The sequence below is a fragment of the Mastigoproctus giganteus genome, chromosome 11 (genome assembly GCF_048544385.1).
Source record: "Mastigoproctus giganteus isolate SK-2022 chromosome 11, ASM4854438v1, whole genome shotgun sequence".
NCBI classification, from domain to species: Eukaryota; Metazoa; Arthropoda; class Arachnida; order Uropygi; family Thelyphonidae; genus Mastigoproctus; species Mastigoproctus giganteus.
Genome location: NC_143585.1, coordinates 165,218,155 through 165,238,589, shown reverse-complemented (window position 1 = coordinate 165,238,589; position 20,435 = coordinate 165,218,155). Strand labels below are relative to the sequence as shown.

General features: G+C 40.2%; 1 protein-coding gene across 3 annotated transcripts in view; it reads left to right on the top strand.

Annotated features, from left to right (window-relative positions):
• LOC150078551 (prolactin-releasing peptide receptor-like) overlaps positions 1-20,435 on the top strand; it is a 387,330-nt gene that overhangs the window by 154,568 nt on the left and 212,327 nt on the right. For 2 of the 3 annotated variants that reach the window (XM_090385522.1, XM_090385523.1), the window contains one exon: positions 9,141-10,735. The exons of the other annotated variant lie outside the window; for it this stretch is intronic. In XM_090385522.1, the coding sequence (XP_090241648.1) occupies positions 9,289-10,557 (1,269 nt within the window). In that variant the 5' untranslated portion in view covers positions 9,141-9,288 and the 3' untranslated portion in view covers positions 10,558-10,735. Of the gene's footprint in view, positions 1-9,140; positions 10,736-20,435 lie in introns of those variants that run through there. 3 annotated transcript variants of the gene reach the window in all.

Here is a 20,435-nt window from a genome sequence, read left to right as displayed (position 1 = left end):
AATTTAGAGATATCATTGCCACCCACCAGACAATGCTAATTAAGAATTTTTCCAAACGATTTCATGTTTCTCCAGAAAAAAAGTTATGTTGGGTTCGTGATCCCTTTGCTTTTGATATTTCTTAATGCCCCAAAATTACCATTGAGCAAAGGGACCTGTCGACCTGTCGTGTGACCTGTCCTTTTGCGACAGGTCACACGTGTTGTAATTTCTGTCGTGTTGTAATGTTGAAACGAGCATGTAATGCTCGTTTCAAAATTACAATTTGTGAAAAAGTTTGGCTTTCTCTTCGAGACGAGTATCCAGAATTATCAAAAATGGCCATACAAACATTGCTACCTTTCGGGTCTACATATTTATGTGAGGTTGGTTTCTCAAAATTAACAGCTATAAAAACAAAATGGCGTTCAAAAGAAGATGACATGAGATTAGCAATTTCAAATATTGAGCCAAATATGGATCAAATATTATCGGTTATTCAGGCTCATCCTTCTCATTAATTGTTTTGTTTTGTAATTGTTCATTTTTTATTGGTTTTTAATTTTAATTGAAGAATAAGAATTTGATTTGTTGTTTTTACTGTATTCAATTAACAATTATTTTAATGTGTAAATTAAAAAAGAAGAAATGTTTTATTCCTTTCTCGGTACTCGAATAAAATTGTCTACTCTATAATTTATAAAATGCTATTTTTTGCTAAATATCTGGTCATCCCACCTCTGTATTTACATGGGGATCGCGTCAATTTTATATTAATAATCAGTGTGTGAAATCATGGTGGAATTGAACAACCTGGAAAATGCACAGTCGTGTTTTGGTTAAAGTGACCAAACATCCCGGATTATGAAGGGCAGTCACGGATTTAAATCCTTGGCTCCGCATTGCAAACTGTCCCGGAAAATGTCTCGAACTCGACATGTAGCCTCCATATATCATGAATCATGATTTTGCATTTTTTTATTTTATTCTGCATCCTTGCGTCATCTTTGTCTCGATAAAAACTGTTCTCATTTCTAATGTGAGCTTAATTTATCTACTTAATTTATATTTTGTATGTAAACGTTTGTTTATAAATAAAAAAAAAAATTTAAATTTATATGTGCATATTGTTTTAAGGGGGGGGGGGGAGTTGTAAATTCGATATCACGAATTGGAATACTAAGGATCTGGTCACTTTAGTTTTGGTTGAACGAGCAGCAGCCTGCAATCGCTGTTATGCATACATTTTGACACGTTTAAAACGGAAACCACCGAATAGACACAGTTTCGCAATGATGTGAAAAATTTAAAAGGACGAATGTTCATGCAATCACCCTTGCCTAGTTGGCAGCCGAACAAAGGTCAGTGAACTCACAGTGGAGCTGCTACGTGGCAGTTTTACGGAAAGCCCATGGAAATCAATACTAGCCGTGTGCTCAGCATGTCAAGGTCAACAGTGTAATACTTGTTATGTTATAGCTACCTGGGGATGAAATCAATCTGCCGATCCTACAGAAAGCACTAATCGATGATTAACGCCTTCTGTACAATTGATCAAAAGCAAGAGGATGGAATTTCCTTGGTAAACTTCACAATGAGTAGAGTTTTAGGATTTTTTAAAAAAAGGGATGGTCAGAATAATAAAAACACATGATATGAAAGTATATTGCAACCTCGATAGATCGCACCTCTTCATACCACGGTTTCGGATATACTGCGAGTATGATCATGTCTTCCTAAACAAATAAAAAAAAAAGTTAGTGTGTTTAAATAACTAGCATTTTCATATTGGAAACTGAAAAAAGTGAATACTGTGTATACTCGTATCTACAGTATATTATTAAAATTATTATTTTATTATTGCTCTTATATTATTTCTCCCAGATTGGGGGTTCCACCTCATGACCGGTATTCTAACACAGGGTGGTTGTTGTTGTGTCTGGTATTACTCACTGTCGAGGAAATCTCTGACTATCGTACAGGTGTTCAAGATTGCGACTTTCTGGAGTTCCTTGTAGGTGTACGTTGGGAGACCTATTGTTGCTAGGCTGTTATGTAGGGTCTTTGGCACCATACCGTTGGTTGACACGATGATCGGGATGGTCGTAACTTGTTGCATATCAGTGTCTACTGAGCTATGCGGATGATATCAAGATACTCACTCCCATCATCCACAGTCAAGACCTAGATCTGGTAAAAGCGGAAATTAACAACACTCTCACTGCAGTCACATCTTACCTCTGTCAGTTTGGGCTCAAGATCAATCCTGCTAATTCCGAATTCATGGTGTATTCACTGAAGCAAACTCCATCTCTCCAGCCTTCAGTCGGCAACACCCTGATCCCAATTGTGCCCAGCCATCGTGATTTAGGCGTTGTATTCGACCCCAAACTTCGATTTAATGCCCACTTAAACATTCTCCTCACACGTGCTTCAAGTCTCAGGTGGATAGCACAACAACAACATCTCCTACATATCACCGATAAAAAGACAACCATGGAGTACATAAGACCAGTTATCTTTTCACTTTTACTCTATGCTGTTGAAATTTGGGCGTCAGCGGCACCGTCAATAAAGAAACCACTCTTTTCCGCAGAATTCTGGCTGCAAAAAGTGGCCAACAGGAAGCACAACCTTGCAGCTCTGATTCGCACCATGCAGCTTGCCGACTTTCTCGGGATTCCACGGCTTCCCAACTTAATCGACGACCAACGCCTCCTAGCAACAGGCATAATTGTAACACCTTCATTCTGGAATAACTGTGGCTGGAGGATTCCCTCTGCTGCCCTTAGTGCTAATCCCGAGCTCTACCCGCGTCCAGCGCGACTCCATCTCTCTGACTGGTTCCTCCTTCAGCACATGCGCAAGCATACCAAGGCACTTGACGCCGACTTGAACAAATTCGCTGTTGACCGGACTTACCGGGAAAAAAAAATTTCTAGCAGGAATAATCAGCAATTACTGATGTGTACCTAGCATCTGTTCCTGTCTGATTGAGCGGTGCTCTTATCTCGATGTTACGACAGCTCGATCAGACCTAACTCTCGCGTGGAGTTCGCTCCTTTGCATTAAAATATGTTTTCATTTGTATAATTACCTTTTTTTCATTTTGTAAATAATTGTTCGGGTATCCCGGAAATATCGGAAGGCTGTAAACCCCTGGCTTTATGGCTGTGAAGGGCAATAAAGATTCTCTCTCTCTCTCTCTCTCTCAAACTGGAGGAACTTAACCGACCCAATCGAGAATACAAAACAGGAAGTGTCCAGGCCCTGAGATTGTAATAAAGGTAGCCGAACACTCTCCAAAACGTCTGCTGAATCTATACAATCAATGCTTTGCAGAAAGCAGCTTTCCCAATGACTGGAAAATGGCTAATCTTCGACTCCTCCTAAAAAAATCCAACCAAACAGCCAGAACATCCATCATCATACAGATCAATTGCCTTACTTACCGTTCTCAGTAAACTGATGTAGAGACTTCTCATCCTCAAGATTAAAAAATACTATTCTGAAGCAAAACTTCAACCAGAATGGCTTCCCCATTAGGCGCATGACAATAGATACTTTAAATAATCTCATTACTTCTGTACAAACCTCAATAGCCAAATATTGTTTTGCAATCACTATAGATTTTTCTGGGGCATTCGACTCATTCCGGTGGCCGAGCGTCCTTGGCAGACTTAGAGAAGCAAAACCTGTACCAATACATCAAGAGTTATTTAGACAACAGTCAGTCCGCATGGTAACCACATACTATAAGATGCACAGAAAGATCTACAGCGGCTGTCACCAAGGCTCAGGTCTGTGGGGAACACTTTGGAACAAGGTCCTAGATGAGTTCCTTAATCAGGTCTTTGGATCAGTCAAATCACAAGCCTATGCAGGCGATCTAATTCTCTCAAAAACTGCAGACTCGAGATTCCAGCTTGAAATAACGGCAAATCGGGTGCTGTGGCTTCTTCAGGAGTCGGCAGCACACCATATTGTATTGTATTTGTGTGTGTGTTTTTCTATGGGCGGCTCCTAGAACAGAGATTCATCTGCACCTCATTGCTCTGTTCAGTTTTTACAGACTTTGTCAAAGTAAGGCCACTGTGTGTCATATAAAAAAAAAATCAATCCCACACAGGACGGAGGGTCCTGTGTGCGTTGAACAGGGATATGGAAAAATGAAGAAGAGAGAAAAAAATGTGTTTCATCTCACTCGGGAGATTTTCATCCCTCACGGGAGAAAATGATGGGACAGAAAACGTTTGTCTCTGTGTATGTTCAGTGTGTGTTCTGTAGCCAAAAGGCCAATACACAATACTAATTGTGTATTGGCCTTTTGGCTACCTGGAAGCAGTGATCACCTAGACTTTCACTTCCAGGTACTCGTCCCTAACCGAGGAAAAGGAAACTAGAATAAGGTGAAGGGAGCTAAGAACGAAAGAGGAGGGGGACTGTCTCGGCCCTGGGGACCCCAGTCCAGGATAAATTGCTAGGAAAAAAAAAAAAAAAAAAAAAAACACGAGAGTGGGTGATAGGTTGCTTGCCTAACCCGGGGATCCTCAGGCCAGGGCAAAACGCGATAAGAAAAAAAACCATTTAAATCCCGCATCCCGATCGGGGAAAGGTAGATAAAAAAAGTTTTTCATCGCGCGCAGGGATATTCATCCCACCACGAGGGACAGAGAGGGAAACAGTAGCAGGAGAGCGCTATTGCCATTCCAGATTCCAGGAACCAGTCCCAGACCCAGAGTAAAACGCGAAGAGAGAGAGAGAGAGAGAGAGAGAGAGAGAGAGAGAGAGAGAGAGAGAGAGAGAGAGAGAGAGAGAGAATTATGATAGAACATTTTTCATTTTTCAGTCAGCTCAAGTCGTAGGTTGGTTATTAGTTCTAATCAGGTATAAGCGTCTGCGTCTGATGAAAACATCCTTAACAAATGTTTGAAAGGCCCTCAGGTTCTCAGTTATACTAATTAGTTGATCAGTATGCCTAGGGTCAAGGTTTGTCAGAATAGTTTTAATTTGTGCTCTTTGCTCTTCATATTGAGTACAGTAGAAGATTGTATGGAACCAGTTCTCTTTAGTGCAGTAGATCGATGCGGATGGGGGGGAGTCCCGTTCGCATCCATCATTGTTTCAGAGTTCCAGCTGAAATAGCTTCTCATTAAGGGAACCGTGCCCCGTTAGCAGCAAAAATGTTTCAAGGCTCAGTGAGAACCACCTCCTCCCTATTGTAAACGTTATTGTAATTGTAAACATTGTAAGTCATGGTAAACGTTATGTCTGGGAGGAATCTTTTTGACGAGCTTGTTGAAGCACCGAGTTTTTTTTATAGGGAGATCTGCGTATCCAGAATGGAAGTGGGGATTCTTTCCTTGCCCACCATATGTGTACATGTGTTTATGTAAAGGGAGGCACTTGGAACATTCGTTCAACTCCGCCTCGTATCTCTGTGAAGAACAATATCACTACAAATGGGACAGATATGTGTGTGACATTGATTTGTATGTGACATTGATTTGTATGTGTTCTGTTGTTGTGTCTAGCCGCTTAGCTACCCAGAAGCATCAGTCACCTGGACAGATGATTGTGGGTCCACACCACGGGAAGGTGTGCCAGGATCCTCTGGGGGTCAATTCCAGAGGGACATTAGCCAAAAAAAAAAAAAAAAAAACATTCACCGGTGGTGCAGGTTTTGAGAGAGGAAAAAAAAAAGAAAAAGAGGGGAAAAAGAAAAACGGAAGAAGAATAAGAAGAAAAGAGGTGAGGAAAGGAAAAAATAAAATATGCTTACAGCTAATGCTACCGCATTAGTTGTAAGCATATCTTTCCTTCTAGCAAAGGCAGCAGTTGCAAAAGCCTGGTGTGCAAACAAGTGATGTGGGGTCAGAACAAGTTGGTCAACTTTATTTATGCTGAAGGATGGGACTTTATTTCGCAGTTCATTCCTAATGTCTTCATAGCAAGCACATTCTGGAGAAGATGTTGACAGTTTTCGTTTGCTCCACAGAAACAGATGTGAGTATTTAAAAGGCCTAGCTGGCATAGGTTTTCGTTAAGGGACCCATGCTCAGTAATAAGATACGATGTTTCCAGACTAATTGTAGACCATGAGCTAACAATCTTCGACATCACAAAGACGTCTTGAGGAAATTTCTGGTTATAATGCCAACAGTTGAATTGTTCCATTTTGTTTGCCAGACATTTATTAGCTCTTTAAAGCATCCAGCTTTTTCCCTTTTATTGTCATCATTCAGCGATAGGCCTATATCCATGATGAAGGTAGGTATTCCTTTTATGAGCATGAAGCATAATCCTCTAAACATTACATAAAGGTCTAATGGCAGAGTCCCAACAATAACCGGAATTGCCGCAGTAGACACCGTTCGGCAGATGCATTGCTAGTAGCATTGCCCTCTGGATTGAGTTGAGTTTTTGCTTCATTTTGACTCTGTGGAACCAAGCTCCGCTAATGAGGTTATGGGAAGGAATACCACTTTATAGAAGAGGAGCACGGTCCGCCTGAACAGGCACCACTCATTTCTTGAAATTCTAATGATGGAGGCTGTAAACTTCCTGGTTTTTTTAACGAATGTAGGTGAGGTAGGAATGATAGCCTGTGGTCTATCGTCAAAGACCCTTGCCTGCACGACCAGGGGGAGCTGGATACCATTAACTTTGGCTGGGGGTCTTCTTATGTCAAGTTTGGTTTTGAAAATCATCATCTTTGTTTTGGTGGGATTAATCTGAAGTTTGCTGGTTGCCACCTAGGAGGTGAGACTTTCTGCTATCAAGGACTTTCTGCACTCTCAGTACAAGGGACGATCTTGAATGACCAGAGATAATGACAGTCAAATCATCGGCATATGTAATGACTTTAGTATGTTCAAATCTTGCTCACAATAACCTGATGATCTCGGCCAATTAAACTTCATGCACTTCTGAAAACGTCGCAGTTCTGAAAGGGCATCTAAGCCTTGGCAGCTTAAAATTCATGGTAACAACATCACGTTTCAAACTTAACTGGAACATCTAGGAGTCATATTGGATATAAGTGATATTATTTTTCCGCTTTTGCAGTATCTACAAACTAAAATAAGGAATTATACACCACTGGTTGCGAGGGTCATTCACAGGGACTTGAACCGCCACACCCTGGCCCTCTTCTATAAATCTGTCTATTTGCTAGCCATTAAGGCTCACCGTACAGGCAGTACTTCTTAAGGTTACCAGAGGTAACCTTAAGAAGTACTGCCTGTACGGTGAGCACTCCAACTTCACAGGTCCTTGCTGGAGTCCTCCCGCTAGATTTGTAAATTATAAGATGTGCAGTCCTCTACCACCTGAGAACCTTCTACCTACATCATTGGCTTCACCACGGAACCAACAAATCATTATAAAACAGAAAAAATGGCATCTTTGTGCTCACCTGCAGCAGGTCTGGAAAAACAATTGAGATCGAACTATGAAAGCAATAATCACTAGAAAATTCATCCCGGACGTGACTTTCACCTTTCCAAAGACCACACATTGGTTCTTCCCAGGCCTTTACATTACCTACCTAATTACAGCCCATGGGTCAATCCAAGAGAAGTTAACCGCCCTGGGTATCACTAATGATCCGGCTTGTTACTGTGGTCTTGATGGCTCATCACGTATGAGTGCCCAGAATATGAAGATCTTCGATCACTGTTAATCACAAGAATTGCTATCTTGCTAATGGATCAGGAACATATCCTCATCTCCAGTCAACATAATTATGAGTACTTTACCCTCTTCGCACAGGATATCTTCAACCGTCACAGGACCATGAGGACTACGTTAAACTATCAATGATCATTGTCTCCGTACCAGTAGCCTTCTGTCTATCAATTCACAATTGTCAATTAAGCATAGACTCTGGACCAACTCTTGCTCATTAACCATTCGATTAACTCTGATTACTAACCCCGCCTCCCCTTGCAGACATTGATATTATCGTTACAAAGATGCAATCTATATGAAAGCTTACCGTTTAGTTAGGACTCAGACAACAACTATCAGTGGAACAGGAACCATCAATGGATTCGGACCTTCTAACTTAGGCAACAATTTCACTGGAATTGACAATGCTTGCCAACCACTCTTGGTAGGATCCTCCATGCCATGGGTTGTATTGGCCACATGGTGATCTTCACTGAGTTCTCTTGCTCAGTTAATCCTAGACCCTTACCTCCACTTGCCTGATGGAGTTTTAAACTCCATTGAAAATCTTTGAGGATGCTTTCCTCTACTACATCCTCAATACTTCGTACTTTCTCCTTTCTTCTTGTGCTCTTACACCCATACCTGTCTTTTTTTTTAGGTCCGGTCTCTGACAGCTCAGGCAATTAGGTGGCAGGATCTTCCAGAGTACAATCACTGCCTCTACTACCTGGGATGCCTCCGCAGGGTGCGGGACGGGCAACGGGGGAAAGATTTCACCAGGGGCCCGGCGGCTAAATGGCCGGAGGAACAACACTACACTTACGCAAACTCATGCATAACACTTTACATCTCCGGCCTCTACAGAATCTGTACTTCTTCACAGTGAAATAAACGAGGAGATGGGGGAGATCACCGGTGCCACTTCACTCTGAACACTTTATACTTTATACGTTTAATTATCTTTTTTTCAGTTAAAAAAAAAGGTACTGAAAAACAATATCGCACAATTCGGAGATAAATTTCCAGTGATAGTTTTTGCAAAGTGATAGTTTTCCAGTGATAGTTTTTAACTAAACGGTAGGCGAGCAGTGTCAGATCCAGTGATAGTTGTTGCCTAAGGTCAGAATCTGTTAGTGATTGCTAGTGTGTGTGTGTGTGTGTGTGCAATCAGCTTGGCAGTCACACAGTGTTGGTTGTCCTTACAAGCTATATAAACTTTGTTTTTCCTGACGGTTATTATAAACACGCCAACTGTCTTATTAGCACGGTGTTATAATCTAGAAAAATACCTTTTGATTTTTTTACGTTTTTATGTTTGTTCCTTTCCATTTATTTACGCTTTTATGTTTGTTCCTTTCCATTTATTTTTCCTTTTCTGTCGTGCTTGACTTCATAAGGCATTTCATTGTTGCAATTTAAAACTTTGACAGATTTGAGTAACGAAGTTTGATGATATATGATTTATTTATTTATTTTTATATTTGCAGGTTACCTCTAGATATGGCAGTCCAAAGATTAAATTGTATGGTCTCAAGAAAGTGTTAAAAATGTAACAATCCTTTGAATTGGAAAATAATTCCCTGATGTAGAATCGGGTGAGAGCTTTCACTTACCGTGACCTTCTAATTGCTTAACATGTCGATCCATATAGCTAACGGGCTTCACGTCAGCAACTATGTGGCTCTTGCGGCCTTAGTTCGAAATGGAAACTTTACATTCGACTTCCTGAATTTTACACAAGATGATTTCAACTTCACTGAAGAAGAGCATGAGACGGTTATGGCCATTGACTATGTCACCAGTCTTCCTGCCGTGAAAGCGTTCTTCTATTGCGTTTATATCATTATATTTGTTCTCGGGATTTGTGGAAATGTTCTTGTGTGCTATGTTGTATTCAGAAATCGATCAATGCAGACCGTGACCAACTTTTTTATTACTAATCTGGCCCTGTCTGATATACTTCTATGTACCTTTGCAGTTCCTTTCACCCCCCTCTATCTTTTCATGCATGAATGGGTATTCGGTCGTATTCTTTGCCATTTAGTTCCATATGCACAGGGAGTGAGTGTTTATATATCAGCATTCACATTAATGTCTATTGCGATCGATCGTTTTTTTGTAATCATTTATCCTTTTAAACCACGTCTTCAGATTACAGTCTGTTTCCTTATCATTGTGTTCGTATGGATCGTGGCAGCCTTACTTACTTTGCCGTACGGAATATTTATGGACTTAGTACCCGCTAAGGATGAACGTCCATATTGTGATGAAGTCTGGCCTAACGAGTTGATACGGAAAGCCTTTGGCTTTTCAACTTCAGTTCTCCAGTTTGTCGTTCCTTTTATTATCATCACCTTCTGTTATCTTCGTGTCTGTTGCAAATTAAGTGACAGAGCACGCGCAAAACCTGGAGCAAAATCGCAAAAGAAGGAGGAGCTGGAAAGAGAAAGAACAAGGCGTACAAATAGAATGCTCATAGCGATGGTTGTAATTTTTGGAGCTTCCTGGCTTCCCTTGAATGTTTACAATCTAGTTGTGGATTTCTATATCCCTGCAGCGGCGTGGAAATACCTGAATGCTTTTTTTTTCCTTTCCCATGCGGCGGCAATGAGTTCTACTTGTTACAACCCCTTTCTTTACGCTTGGCTGAACGAGAACTTTCGAAAGGAATTCAAGACGGTGTTACCTTGTTTCAACAGTCAGTTGCCGTCCCGTCGCATCAATAGTGCCAAACAGGATAGGACATGCAATGGTCACGAAACACTTCAAGAAACCATTCTTCCCACGAATAGCTCCTTAAAAGATGATAAATCATCCAAAGAAAAAGCGACTTCAGTCAAATATATCACAGAAACAGACACAGTGAGGTTACAGATTGTTTCCAATGAAATGGAGACCATTTAATTAGAGGGAGCATTAAATGTTATTGATTACCCTTTCAGATGTGTTTATATAACGACAATTACAGCTGTGATGTACCGTATTGCACTTCCTGTAAAGAAAATTCATTATCAAAACTCAATGTTTAGTAGCAAAATGGAACTCTAGTCACTCTAGATTTCGCAAAACACCTATTTCTATAAAAAAAATGTGGCCAAACTTTTCAGTATCGAAATCGTCAGAAAATATTTTAAGGAAAGTGACCTGTTAGTGAATTTCTAGTGATCGAATAATTCCTGTTGTTTGATCTTGATATCTTTATTTGAATTGACATTCATGAAAGACCAACATATAATGGTAAGCTTTGTCATTTTATCTAAGGTGTAATAGATAGCAATCAATAGTAAATTTGTTCTCTCATAATATAAACATTTTAGTACTCACAATTGTTTTATTTTATCAAATAAATTGCACCTAAATAAAATGTAAACAACTGTCACCTATGAAAACTGCAGCCCAGACCAGAATATAGTATTTCGGATGGTTCAATGAATATTGCAACACACAAAGATGGGTTGGTTATACTTCTGAAAGTAGAGTTACTGCTTAAAAATTAAATTAAGAAGGCAAAATATCAGAAGTAAATTACACTGTACATAATTTACAAGCATGGTATACAAAGTGGCCAGTTCATTTTGTACACATAATAGCAGATAGTAGCACATAATTGCAACCATGATAAACCCATAGAATTAGACCGAATTAGTTGCGGCATGGACTGAAAGAAATATCGAAATTGTGCTACAGGGAAGTAGTCGGTCCATGTCGATTTAATTGCTTCTCCCAGTTGCTTCAAATTAGGAATATCCTTTTCTTTTGTTGCCTCTCTAACATACTGGCTTTGAGGGAGGTGATTGAGAGGTGATCTGCTGCTGAGTTAGCTGCCCATGAGTTTCGGTCGATGTCTGTCATAAAGTGCACCTAAATAAAATGTAAACAACTGTCACCTACTGCATAATGCCTTCATAATGGGATATTTTGATTTGATCGACTACTCTGTTTGTATTGTTGTTCATTATACTCTTTGCAGTCATTTGTTCTATAATAGACTTTTACTCACATCTTTGTTCTTCCAGCGTTTATGTCACACCAGACTGACTCAGCATTACGTTGACGTGTCAACTATTTTAGATTTTCGCTTCTCAACCACAAACATCACTGCATACTTGTTAAAGTGTGCACTGCAGATGTTAAAAGCTCAAATCATCTTTTTCATATAGCACGCCTCTATAGCAAAAGTGTATATTCTGATGTTAATCATAATTCAGAATGATCCATTGAGTTTCAAAAAATACAATAATAAAATAAAATAAACAATAATTTGAATGTGCCAGAAATACTTAGATGTGTTAGGAAATTGTTTGGAAAATCATTACTGTAGAATTTGTCCTTGGTACTAATGCAAATTTGTTATTGTACTTGTTTGAAGTATTCATATGAGTGGAATAAATTCAAATGATGGAAGGTTGGTTTCAGGATAGACTGTGCTGAAATTTGCCTTGTAGTTGATTGTTGAAACAAACTTCCATCTCACGACTACTAGGTCAGTGGAGTTCACAATAAATCAATCAATACAAATTGTTAATTGTATTTAGCAGTTACGTGCTTGAACCTCGATCCAATCAAAGAGCGGGTGCTACTGCACTCGCGCTCCTGACCACTCGGCTACGTCAGTCCTATATAAGATTGCATTCTTGCATATTTGCAACTACTAATACTAACGGTAAATTTGAAGGTTTCAGAAACAAAGAGCTCGCTGTGGTAGGTAGCGCAGTTGGTAGAATCGCTTTCGTTCCCATACCGGGTGGAAAAGACCTGAATTCGAGTACCTTCGATGATGTGAGGTATTTGTATGGGCCATTTTCACAACGTGGTTGAGTTAGATGGTCTCAGGCGAAGATAATATGTTTTTTTTCCCCTGAAAACTCGGGGTTTTTCTTTAGTAAACAGAAAATCAACTACAGAGCACTCACAGTTTACAGACAGTATATACGGAGCAATATGGCCTTAGTTGCTACCTCCTAAAACCCCACTACTACTACCCGAAGAGCTCTTAGTAACTAATCCCACATATGGAACGAGCTCAACCGGATTAAATTGGTGACTGTAGTCGGCTGGTAGTCCACTGCAATAAACTGAATTCACTCATATATATTGATGGAATTAGTTCTGTGCAACTTTTATATTATGGTATGGCGTATTGTTCTGTTGGAAGAGCCCATTCGCAGACGGATACATTGCAGCCATGAGAGGATGTTCTTGATCACAAACGGTTTCCAGAAAACCTGGTTGTCCAGTGTTAGTATTCCTGAACCCACTGCAATCATTGGCGGTTTCAGGTAGGTGCTGAAGAGGCTATAGCCCGCCCCTTATGTATAAAACAATGTGGATTTTTCATTGCTACACGATAAGTAAGTGTAAGTGTTTTCAGTGTTTAACGGCACCAGGGGTTTCCCCCATCTTCGCGTTGCTTTTATTGTTGGTGTACCAGTTCACTGGGAAGGCCAGAGATTTAAAAGTGTATGGATTATGGAAGTGTGGTGTTTTGTACCGTTGTTCCTCTGGCCATTTAGCCGCTGGACCTCTTCTGAGGCCCAACGTTGCCCGACTTATGCCCCGTGGAGGCAGACCAGGTATCCTATAGTTCACTCTGGCAGTCTTTAGTTCACTCTGGCAGGTCCTGCCACCTAATTTCCTGAGATTTCAGTGGCTACGACCTTAAAAAAAATTTACAGATATATGTGTGATATCTCTCGATTGCGTAGGGTGATGTCGCTTGGATAAGGAAAGACCGAAATATGGGCGTAAGTTAATTTGGATGCTATACGATAATTAAAGCTTAATGATTCTACGAAATCTATGTCAGTCCCTCTTTAAATGCTTTAGCCTCCTCCCACTTCGAAAATACTGAAGCCGCCACCGACTAACCGTGCCTTTTTGCTGACAGTATTCGGTAGTCGGCTGAAACAACCCACCCGTGACAACCTGATACAATAGTATCCTTGTATGCAGGGGCTCGCTGTGCACCACCATCGTCACACCATTACACTGCCACCTGCCTTCACTGTTAGCATCTAGAACTCATACTATTTTTCTACTAGTACTTTCTTATCACAGTGATATAGCAAGAACCCTCAGTCTAGGCAACGTTTTTTCAATCCTCGATTGTTCTGTATTGGTGTTCTTGACCCAACTGTAACCGTCCTTCTTTGTTTTTTTTTTTTTTTTTTTTTTTACAGGATTCGCTCATTGTCTACAATATCCCAACAGTGACAGCCGGCCCAGACAAAAAAAAAAAAAATAATAATAATAATAAAAATAAAAATAAATAAATAAATTCCGCACCACGTACATAATTGTCTTGATTAAAAACGTTTCAATCTTCAGATATTAATAAAATTCATGGATAATAATATCACAATGTTTTTATTTTATTAATAATAATCACATATCGGTTACTGAAAGTATTGATCTGTAATGACTAAAACAGGATACATATTTTTTACACTGAAGAGAGTTTAGTTCAGTACTAAATACATACACCATCTATGGTTGTTCCATTACGCGTAGTATTTATTGAATGATCTGATGACATGTCCAAGTTGAAGAATGTTTTCATAAATGTGCACAACTCTTTTCCAGCCTCAGAGTTTAATTGTAAAGAAAAGATAAAATAATAAAATTACATTCAATCTGAAAAAATATCAGGTGACTTGAAACCAGATGCTTTTTCGAATTAACGCATTTACAAAAGTTTTTTGTATCTTAAAACCTTAATATTTTAGTTTCTAAATTCCTTAGCTTTCCAACGATAGGCTATACGTCCACATTATCCCGTTTATTGCGTCAGAAAATGTTTTTGATCACATGTTCATATTTTCCACTATCCTGGAAACACTACTGCAACTTTTAGATGTTTGAAACTTTTTCCTAGAGTATAGAGCTAAGATGAAGCTCCGTGCAAAATATCATTAAACGTGGTCCACTAGAAGATAAATTAAACTGTAATAAATTTCTATTACGCTTTTCGCATGACGGTTTTTCATTACAAAAGTTTTGGAATAACGACAGTAAAAAAGTTTTTAACTTCAAAAAACCTGTCATATTAGGGCAACCCGAGTATCAACTTGTTTGCCATTGTGTGATATGTACATAAATTATGTATGTTTTATGGTCGATTTGATTGTTTCTTCGAATAAAAATCTTGCCTTCCACGCCAGAAACCAATTAATTCAGTCACCGAATGAAAGAAGCCCATAAACTTTCCTCGCGTCATTAATAGAATTCGACCGCGGACGGACCTTTTTAAACTGCTGTAGGGAAGACGGCATAGTGGTATAGCGATTGGGATGGGGTGCCACAGATCCCACAACTGCTCCATTGTTTCTCTTGTGCAGTAAAACAGAACTCTGTAAAAGCCAGAGGAGTGAGTTGTGCGTTGTTTTGTGTGAGTGTAGTTTTGGATTGTGTTGCCCATCTGGCCAATTGCCGCGGGGCCCCTAGTGGGACCCCACTTTGCCCGCCACTACCTCTGGGAGGTAAGCCAGGCTGTCCCATGTCTGGTTGGTCTTTGCCTGGGTCGCCTGAGCTTTCTAGCAGGTACAAAAAAAGTTATAGAAAGGGAGTGAAGTCTGAAGGAGGGAATGAAAAGATAGAGCTATTAAGGATGTAGGCGAAGGCATCGTCAAAGATGGGAGGTTATGTGAAAAGAGGAATTTAGAAATGGCAGTTAAAGTTGGCTGGGCGAGGGTACCAAGCGCCGATCGCCATGAGGCCATAACATAAAACGTGGCGTTTTATGTTAAAATTTCTCGTTCTGATATTGTTGAGTAGAAGTTTCTTAGTCCAGCGTTGTTTAATTTTAATTCTTATGGTTTTTTTTATTTTTTTAAATTCTTATGGGGTTTCCAAGGTTGGGAAAGTCTGTGCTTCCGATGATCAATGGCGAAGAGGTCAATTCCAGTTATTTTGAAGTGGCAAGTCGCTTTTCAGTTGGTGAATAGCGTCTCGCCCTCGTTGGCGACACTCTATTGGTTGGAAAATTCAGGTGGCACACAGAAGAATACGTCTTGTGAACAGATCCTGTGCGAATCGTGACAGAGCGTTGCACTCATTTATGGTGTCCAACGTGTGATTCTTATCCGATGGGAAGATACGTGGGTAAAGTGATTAAGATGCTGTGGAAGTCGTTGTACAGGGAGCACTCATGCATTAGATGGGTCCATCTCTCCAGCCCACTGCATACACAGGCGGAGTCATCAGTGATAGCAAGTGCAGTTAATTTCTCTTTAATCGAGCCATGACCCGTTAACAAGTATGTAGTGAAGAGACCCCGGTGAGAACAATGAGGGGAGGTTCAGGGTAGACTGTCAATGTTCGGGATGAATTTGTCGAATATTTCCCTTTGGTAAGAGGCCGACCACCTCGCCTGCCATGCCTGCTGCAAATGTTGTGCTGCAAATGAACAATATTGTGCTCGTTTTCATCGACCACAGTTGCACTACTACAAATACTTGCTTCTTCTTTGTAAGTTCCTTTTTTCAACAGGAATCCATCGCCATTTATTTTGATAATAATATCAGCATTAGCATTAGTAGAGGCAAACGATGCAAGAAAGCAAGCTCATGCAGCATAAGCCAAAAAAAAAAAAAAAACTCCCATTTCACCCCTCCATTCGTTTCAAATGCCTGTCCACTTCAGCCTTAAATTTATTTAGGCTATCAACTTCCACAACAAAAGATGGAAGTCTGTTCGACCAATCAATTACCCGCTGGCTAAAGGCAAATTACCGCACATCTATTCTATTCTACAATTGTATTATCACAATTTGAATCAGTGCCCCCTCAGGTACTTAATTTCAGCTTGCTAAACCCATTCAAGGACTTATACACCTCAATCAGATCACCTCTCAGGTGTATACACTCCAGGCGCTGCCAACACCAATCTTGTTGCACATCTTTGTACTCGTTCTAGCAACTCTACATCGTTCCTAAAATTAGGCCCCCAGATCTGTACACAATACTCTAGGTGTAGCCTGATCATTGCCTTGTAGAAGGGGACAATCACCTCCCTGTCCCTGCTAGCAAAATTCCTATATATCATTGACAAGACTCCATGACCTGCCTTGGCAGTCCCTCAGCACTGCTCAGAAAACTTCATATTTGATGCACAATTACCCCCAGATATTTTTCACTTTCCACTTCGCTGAGTGTAATACCACACAGTTGGTACGTTTCTCTTGGATTATTGCTACCCATAAGCAGTACTTTGCATTTATCAATGTTAAACTTCAGTTGCCACTTTTCAGCCCATTTGCCCAACTTATCTAGATCCAGTTAGAGTAGCATACTGTCTTTACTGTCGTTAACAACCCTGCCAACCTTTGTATCATCTGCAAACTTGGACATCAAAGCTGATATGCCTTCATTAATATCATTGATAAATATACAAAACAACAATGGGCCCAACACCGAACCCTGGGGAACTCCACTAATATCATTTGTCCACGAAGAGCAGTGTCCATTGATTACCACTCTCTGTCGTCTCTCACTCAACATCTCTTTATCCATTGTAGTAACTTACGCTTAATGCCATACCTCTCCAATTTGTACAGCAGTCTTCCATGTGCAACAGTATCAAAAGCTTTCCTGAAATCCAAGTATATGATATCAGAATTATTTTTGGCATTCAGTTCCTTTGTGACTACATCATAGTATCCAATCAAATTGGTCAGGCAATACCTCCCTGCTGCGTCTTAACTATTACGGCAGTCTTGTCTAGATGATCCTGCAATGCTTCTTTAACCAGTGACTCTATTATTTTCCCCGGAACACAAGTTAAACGAACAGGTCTATAGTTACCTGTGTCACCTATCGAACCCCCTTTGTGAATTGGTGATACGTTTGCACACGACCACCAGTCCATGGGGATCTCACCGGAGTCCAAGGAAGCTCTCATAATTATGGCTAAGGGTCTGCTTATTTCCTTTGCTGCCTCCTTTAATATAACTGGATAGATCCCGTCCCCCCAGGTGCCTTTTTTATGTTTAACTTCAACATCCACTTTGCTCTCAGTTATTATAAAATCACTTAGCTCCCTGTTAGAGTTTGATAGACTTCTGGCACTCCCCTCATTGAATAACCTCTCATGTGTGAATGTAAATGCAAATACTGATTCAGTTTATCAGTTACCTGAGCATGATCATCAATAGTTAACAATGGGCCCAACACCGAACCCTTCATCTATGTTAAATGATCCAATCTGATTCATCCCTTTACTTCTAGAGCTTACATAAGTAAAGTACTCTTTGCTGTTTTTCTTTGCATCCTTTGCAAAGGATTTCTCGTAATCTGCCGTCGCCTGCCTAACCTGCTTTGTGACTTGATTACAGTCTAGTTTATATCTGCCATAGGCTTCTGTGTCACGGGATATTTTACATGCATCCTATACATTTTTCTTCTCTGCCACAAGCCTCATTAGTTCATCTGAAATTCATGTAGGCCTAGACCTTGACCAGTATTTCTTAGTTGGAATGAAAAGCCTAGTAGCCTCCAACATTAAGTCTCTGAAGGGTTCCTATTTACAATTCAACTTTGCTAACATCATCAGTTGATCGCACTGTACAGAATTTAGAAAACTGTCTGAGACCCCTGTAGTCATTTTTACGAAAGCAAAAGCCCTTCCCTTTAGTTTTGATGTTACAACCTTAAGTAATTCCCACATCAGTATATTGTGATCGCTCTCACCCAGTGGTTCCTTTATCAGCAAATTCTTAATGAACGAATATTCACTGCCGCTAATCAGAATAAGAGTATTACTCCCTCTGGTTGCCTATCGAACATGTTGCTGTAGAAAACAGTCATCCAATAAATCCACAATATCTTGCTAGTGTGCAAGTGACCAATTCACAAGTTCCAGTCAATATCTGGAAAGTTAAAAACCCCCATTATAAGACATTCTGATTTACTAGCCCACTCTATTTCTCTGCACAAATGCTCATTATACTCATCAGAATCATTAGGCCTACAACACACACCTACTCTCATTTTTCCTTTCCCAATGCTTATGTCACACCAAACACACTCAACATTGCATTGTCCACCAATATCAACTGAATGCACTTCCTTAGATTTTATGTGTTTCTTGTCTAACAGCATAATCCTTCTCCCTTCCCATCCCGTCTGTCCTTTCTGTACACATTGTACTCCTCAAATTCCAATTCTGCACTGCTTATGCCTGTGTGACACCATGTCTCTGATATCACAACAATATCTGCCTTTGATGACTTGACTATCCATTCAAGCTCATCAAATTTATTCACTATACTCCTAGCATTGGTGTACATGGAAGTATATATGCACCTATTTCTACTCTTAGTTACTTACCCTAACACTGCCCATGTATTTATTGTTCCGCTATGACTCCCAGCAATCCTGGAAATCTCGATTGCCTTGCTTTCCAGGCTGCTGCTCATTTTAATAGAAGCAGTGCAAGAATCACTTTTGCCTATGCCTGCGGCCTCTGTTAACCTTTTAGTCTGCATATTCCCCCAAGCAAGCAGTTTTCTGACCCACCTAACACTGCCTTGATAGCAGCAGTAAATATTCTTGTACCCTTTCTATTTAGGTGTACCCCATCCCTGTAGAAGCAGTCCCCCCTGTCAACAAGCACAGACCAGACTGAAAAAAAATTCTACCCCTTGAGCATTGCACAATCACTCCAGGGCCGAATTGATCGACAAAGCTATCATCATATACTCCCTTCTATCGTATCTGGGCAGAATTACAGACACTTTCACATTCAAACCTAACTCGCGACTTTTTTTCCTGTACTTGTTGAGTAAATCTGCAGATCCCTTACTCTTAATGTCATTAGTTCCAACGTGTACAAAAATATCAACTTTTGTGCCCTTAAAAGATTATATCTGCTCTAGAACGTCATGAACTTTTGCCCCTGGCAGATATACCCTGGTCCTGTTCCACCTATCCTTCTTGCATAGTGTATTCCCCGTCTCCGTTAGAGTCACCAACAATAACTAGTTCCTTTGGGACCAGCGTATTCTGCCTTGGAAATTGCCTCTTTGTTGCCTGATGCACAGGAGTGAACCCTACCGTTGAGCTGGGCAGCTGAGAGCTTGATGAGCCCCTCATATTAAATTCTTCAAGGGCCTACACCCCAAGCTCTCATAGACGCCCATCAGAATGCTGAGTTGGCGCCTAATTTCCTGTAACTCTAGGCATCTAGCACACTCAAAAAGTGATCCTCATTGGCTAGATTATGTCCCATTTTAGTAAGTTCAGCAAACATTTCACATTTCGCACATTTTTTTAGACTGTGATGCGTTGGAGAACCGCCCCCTTCGTTTCTCCCCCGAGTCACAGCACTCTCGCTAATCTGTGACCTTTGCTTCGCAGCTCTAGTCTGGGTCATGATTTCCGTTTAAATACAATTTAATTAACAATGAAATTTAATAAGATTAATACTATTTTTGATTAATCGACAATACTATAATAAGCTAACTGATTCCTAATTGAGTGCTTCGTATTATACTATCTAGTTTTACTTTATACCTTACTATCAGTTCGAGATATGTATACTTTACACTATTTCTTATCGATTACAGCCGACCGGGCTAGCCGGGTGGGTAAAAAAAGTGCCTACCTAGCAACCCAAAGGTCGCGGGTTCGATTCCCGCCTCGGGCTTGGATCAAAGTACTGCAAAAACCTTGGGAAGTGCATTATGGCCACAGAAGCCTATGCGCCAACTACCAAGAAAAAAAAAAAAAAAAAAAAAAAAAACTTATCGACTACAATATGGCGGCTAGTTCAACAATATTGGCGCC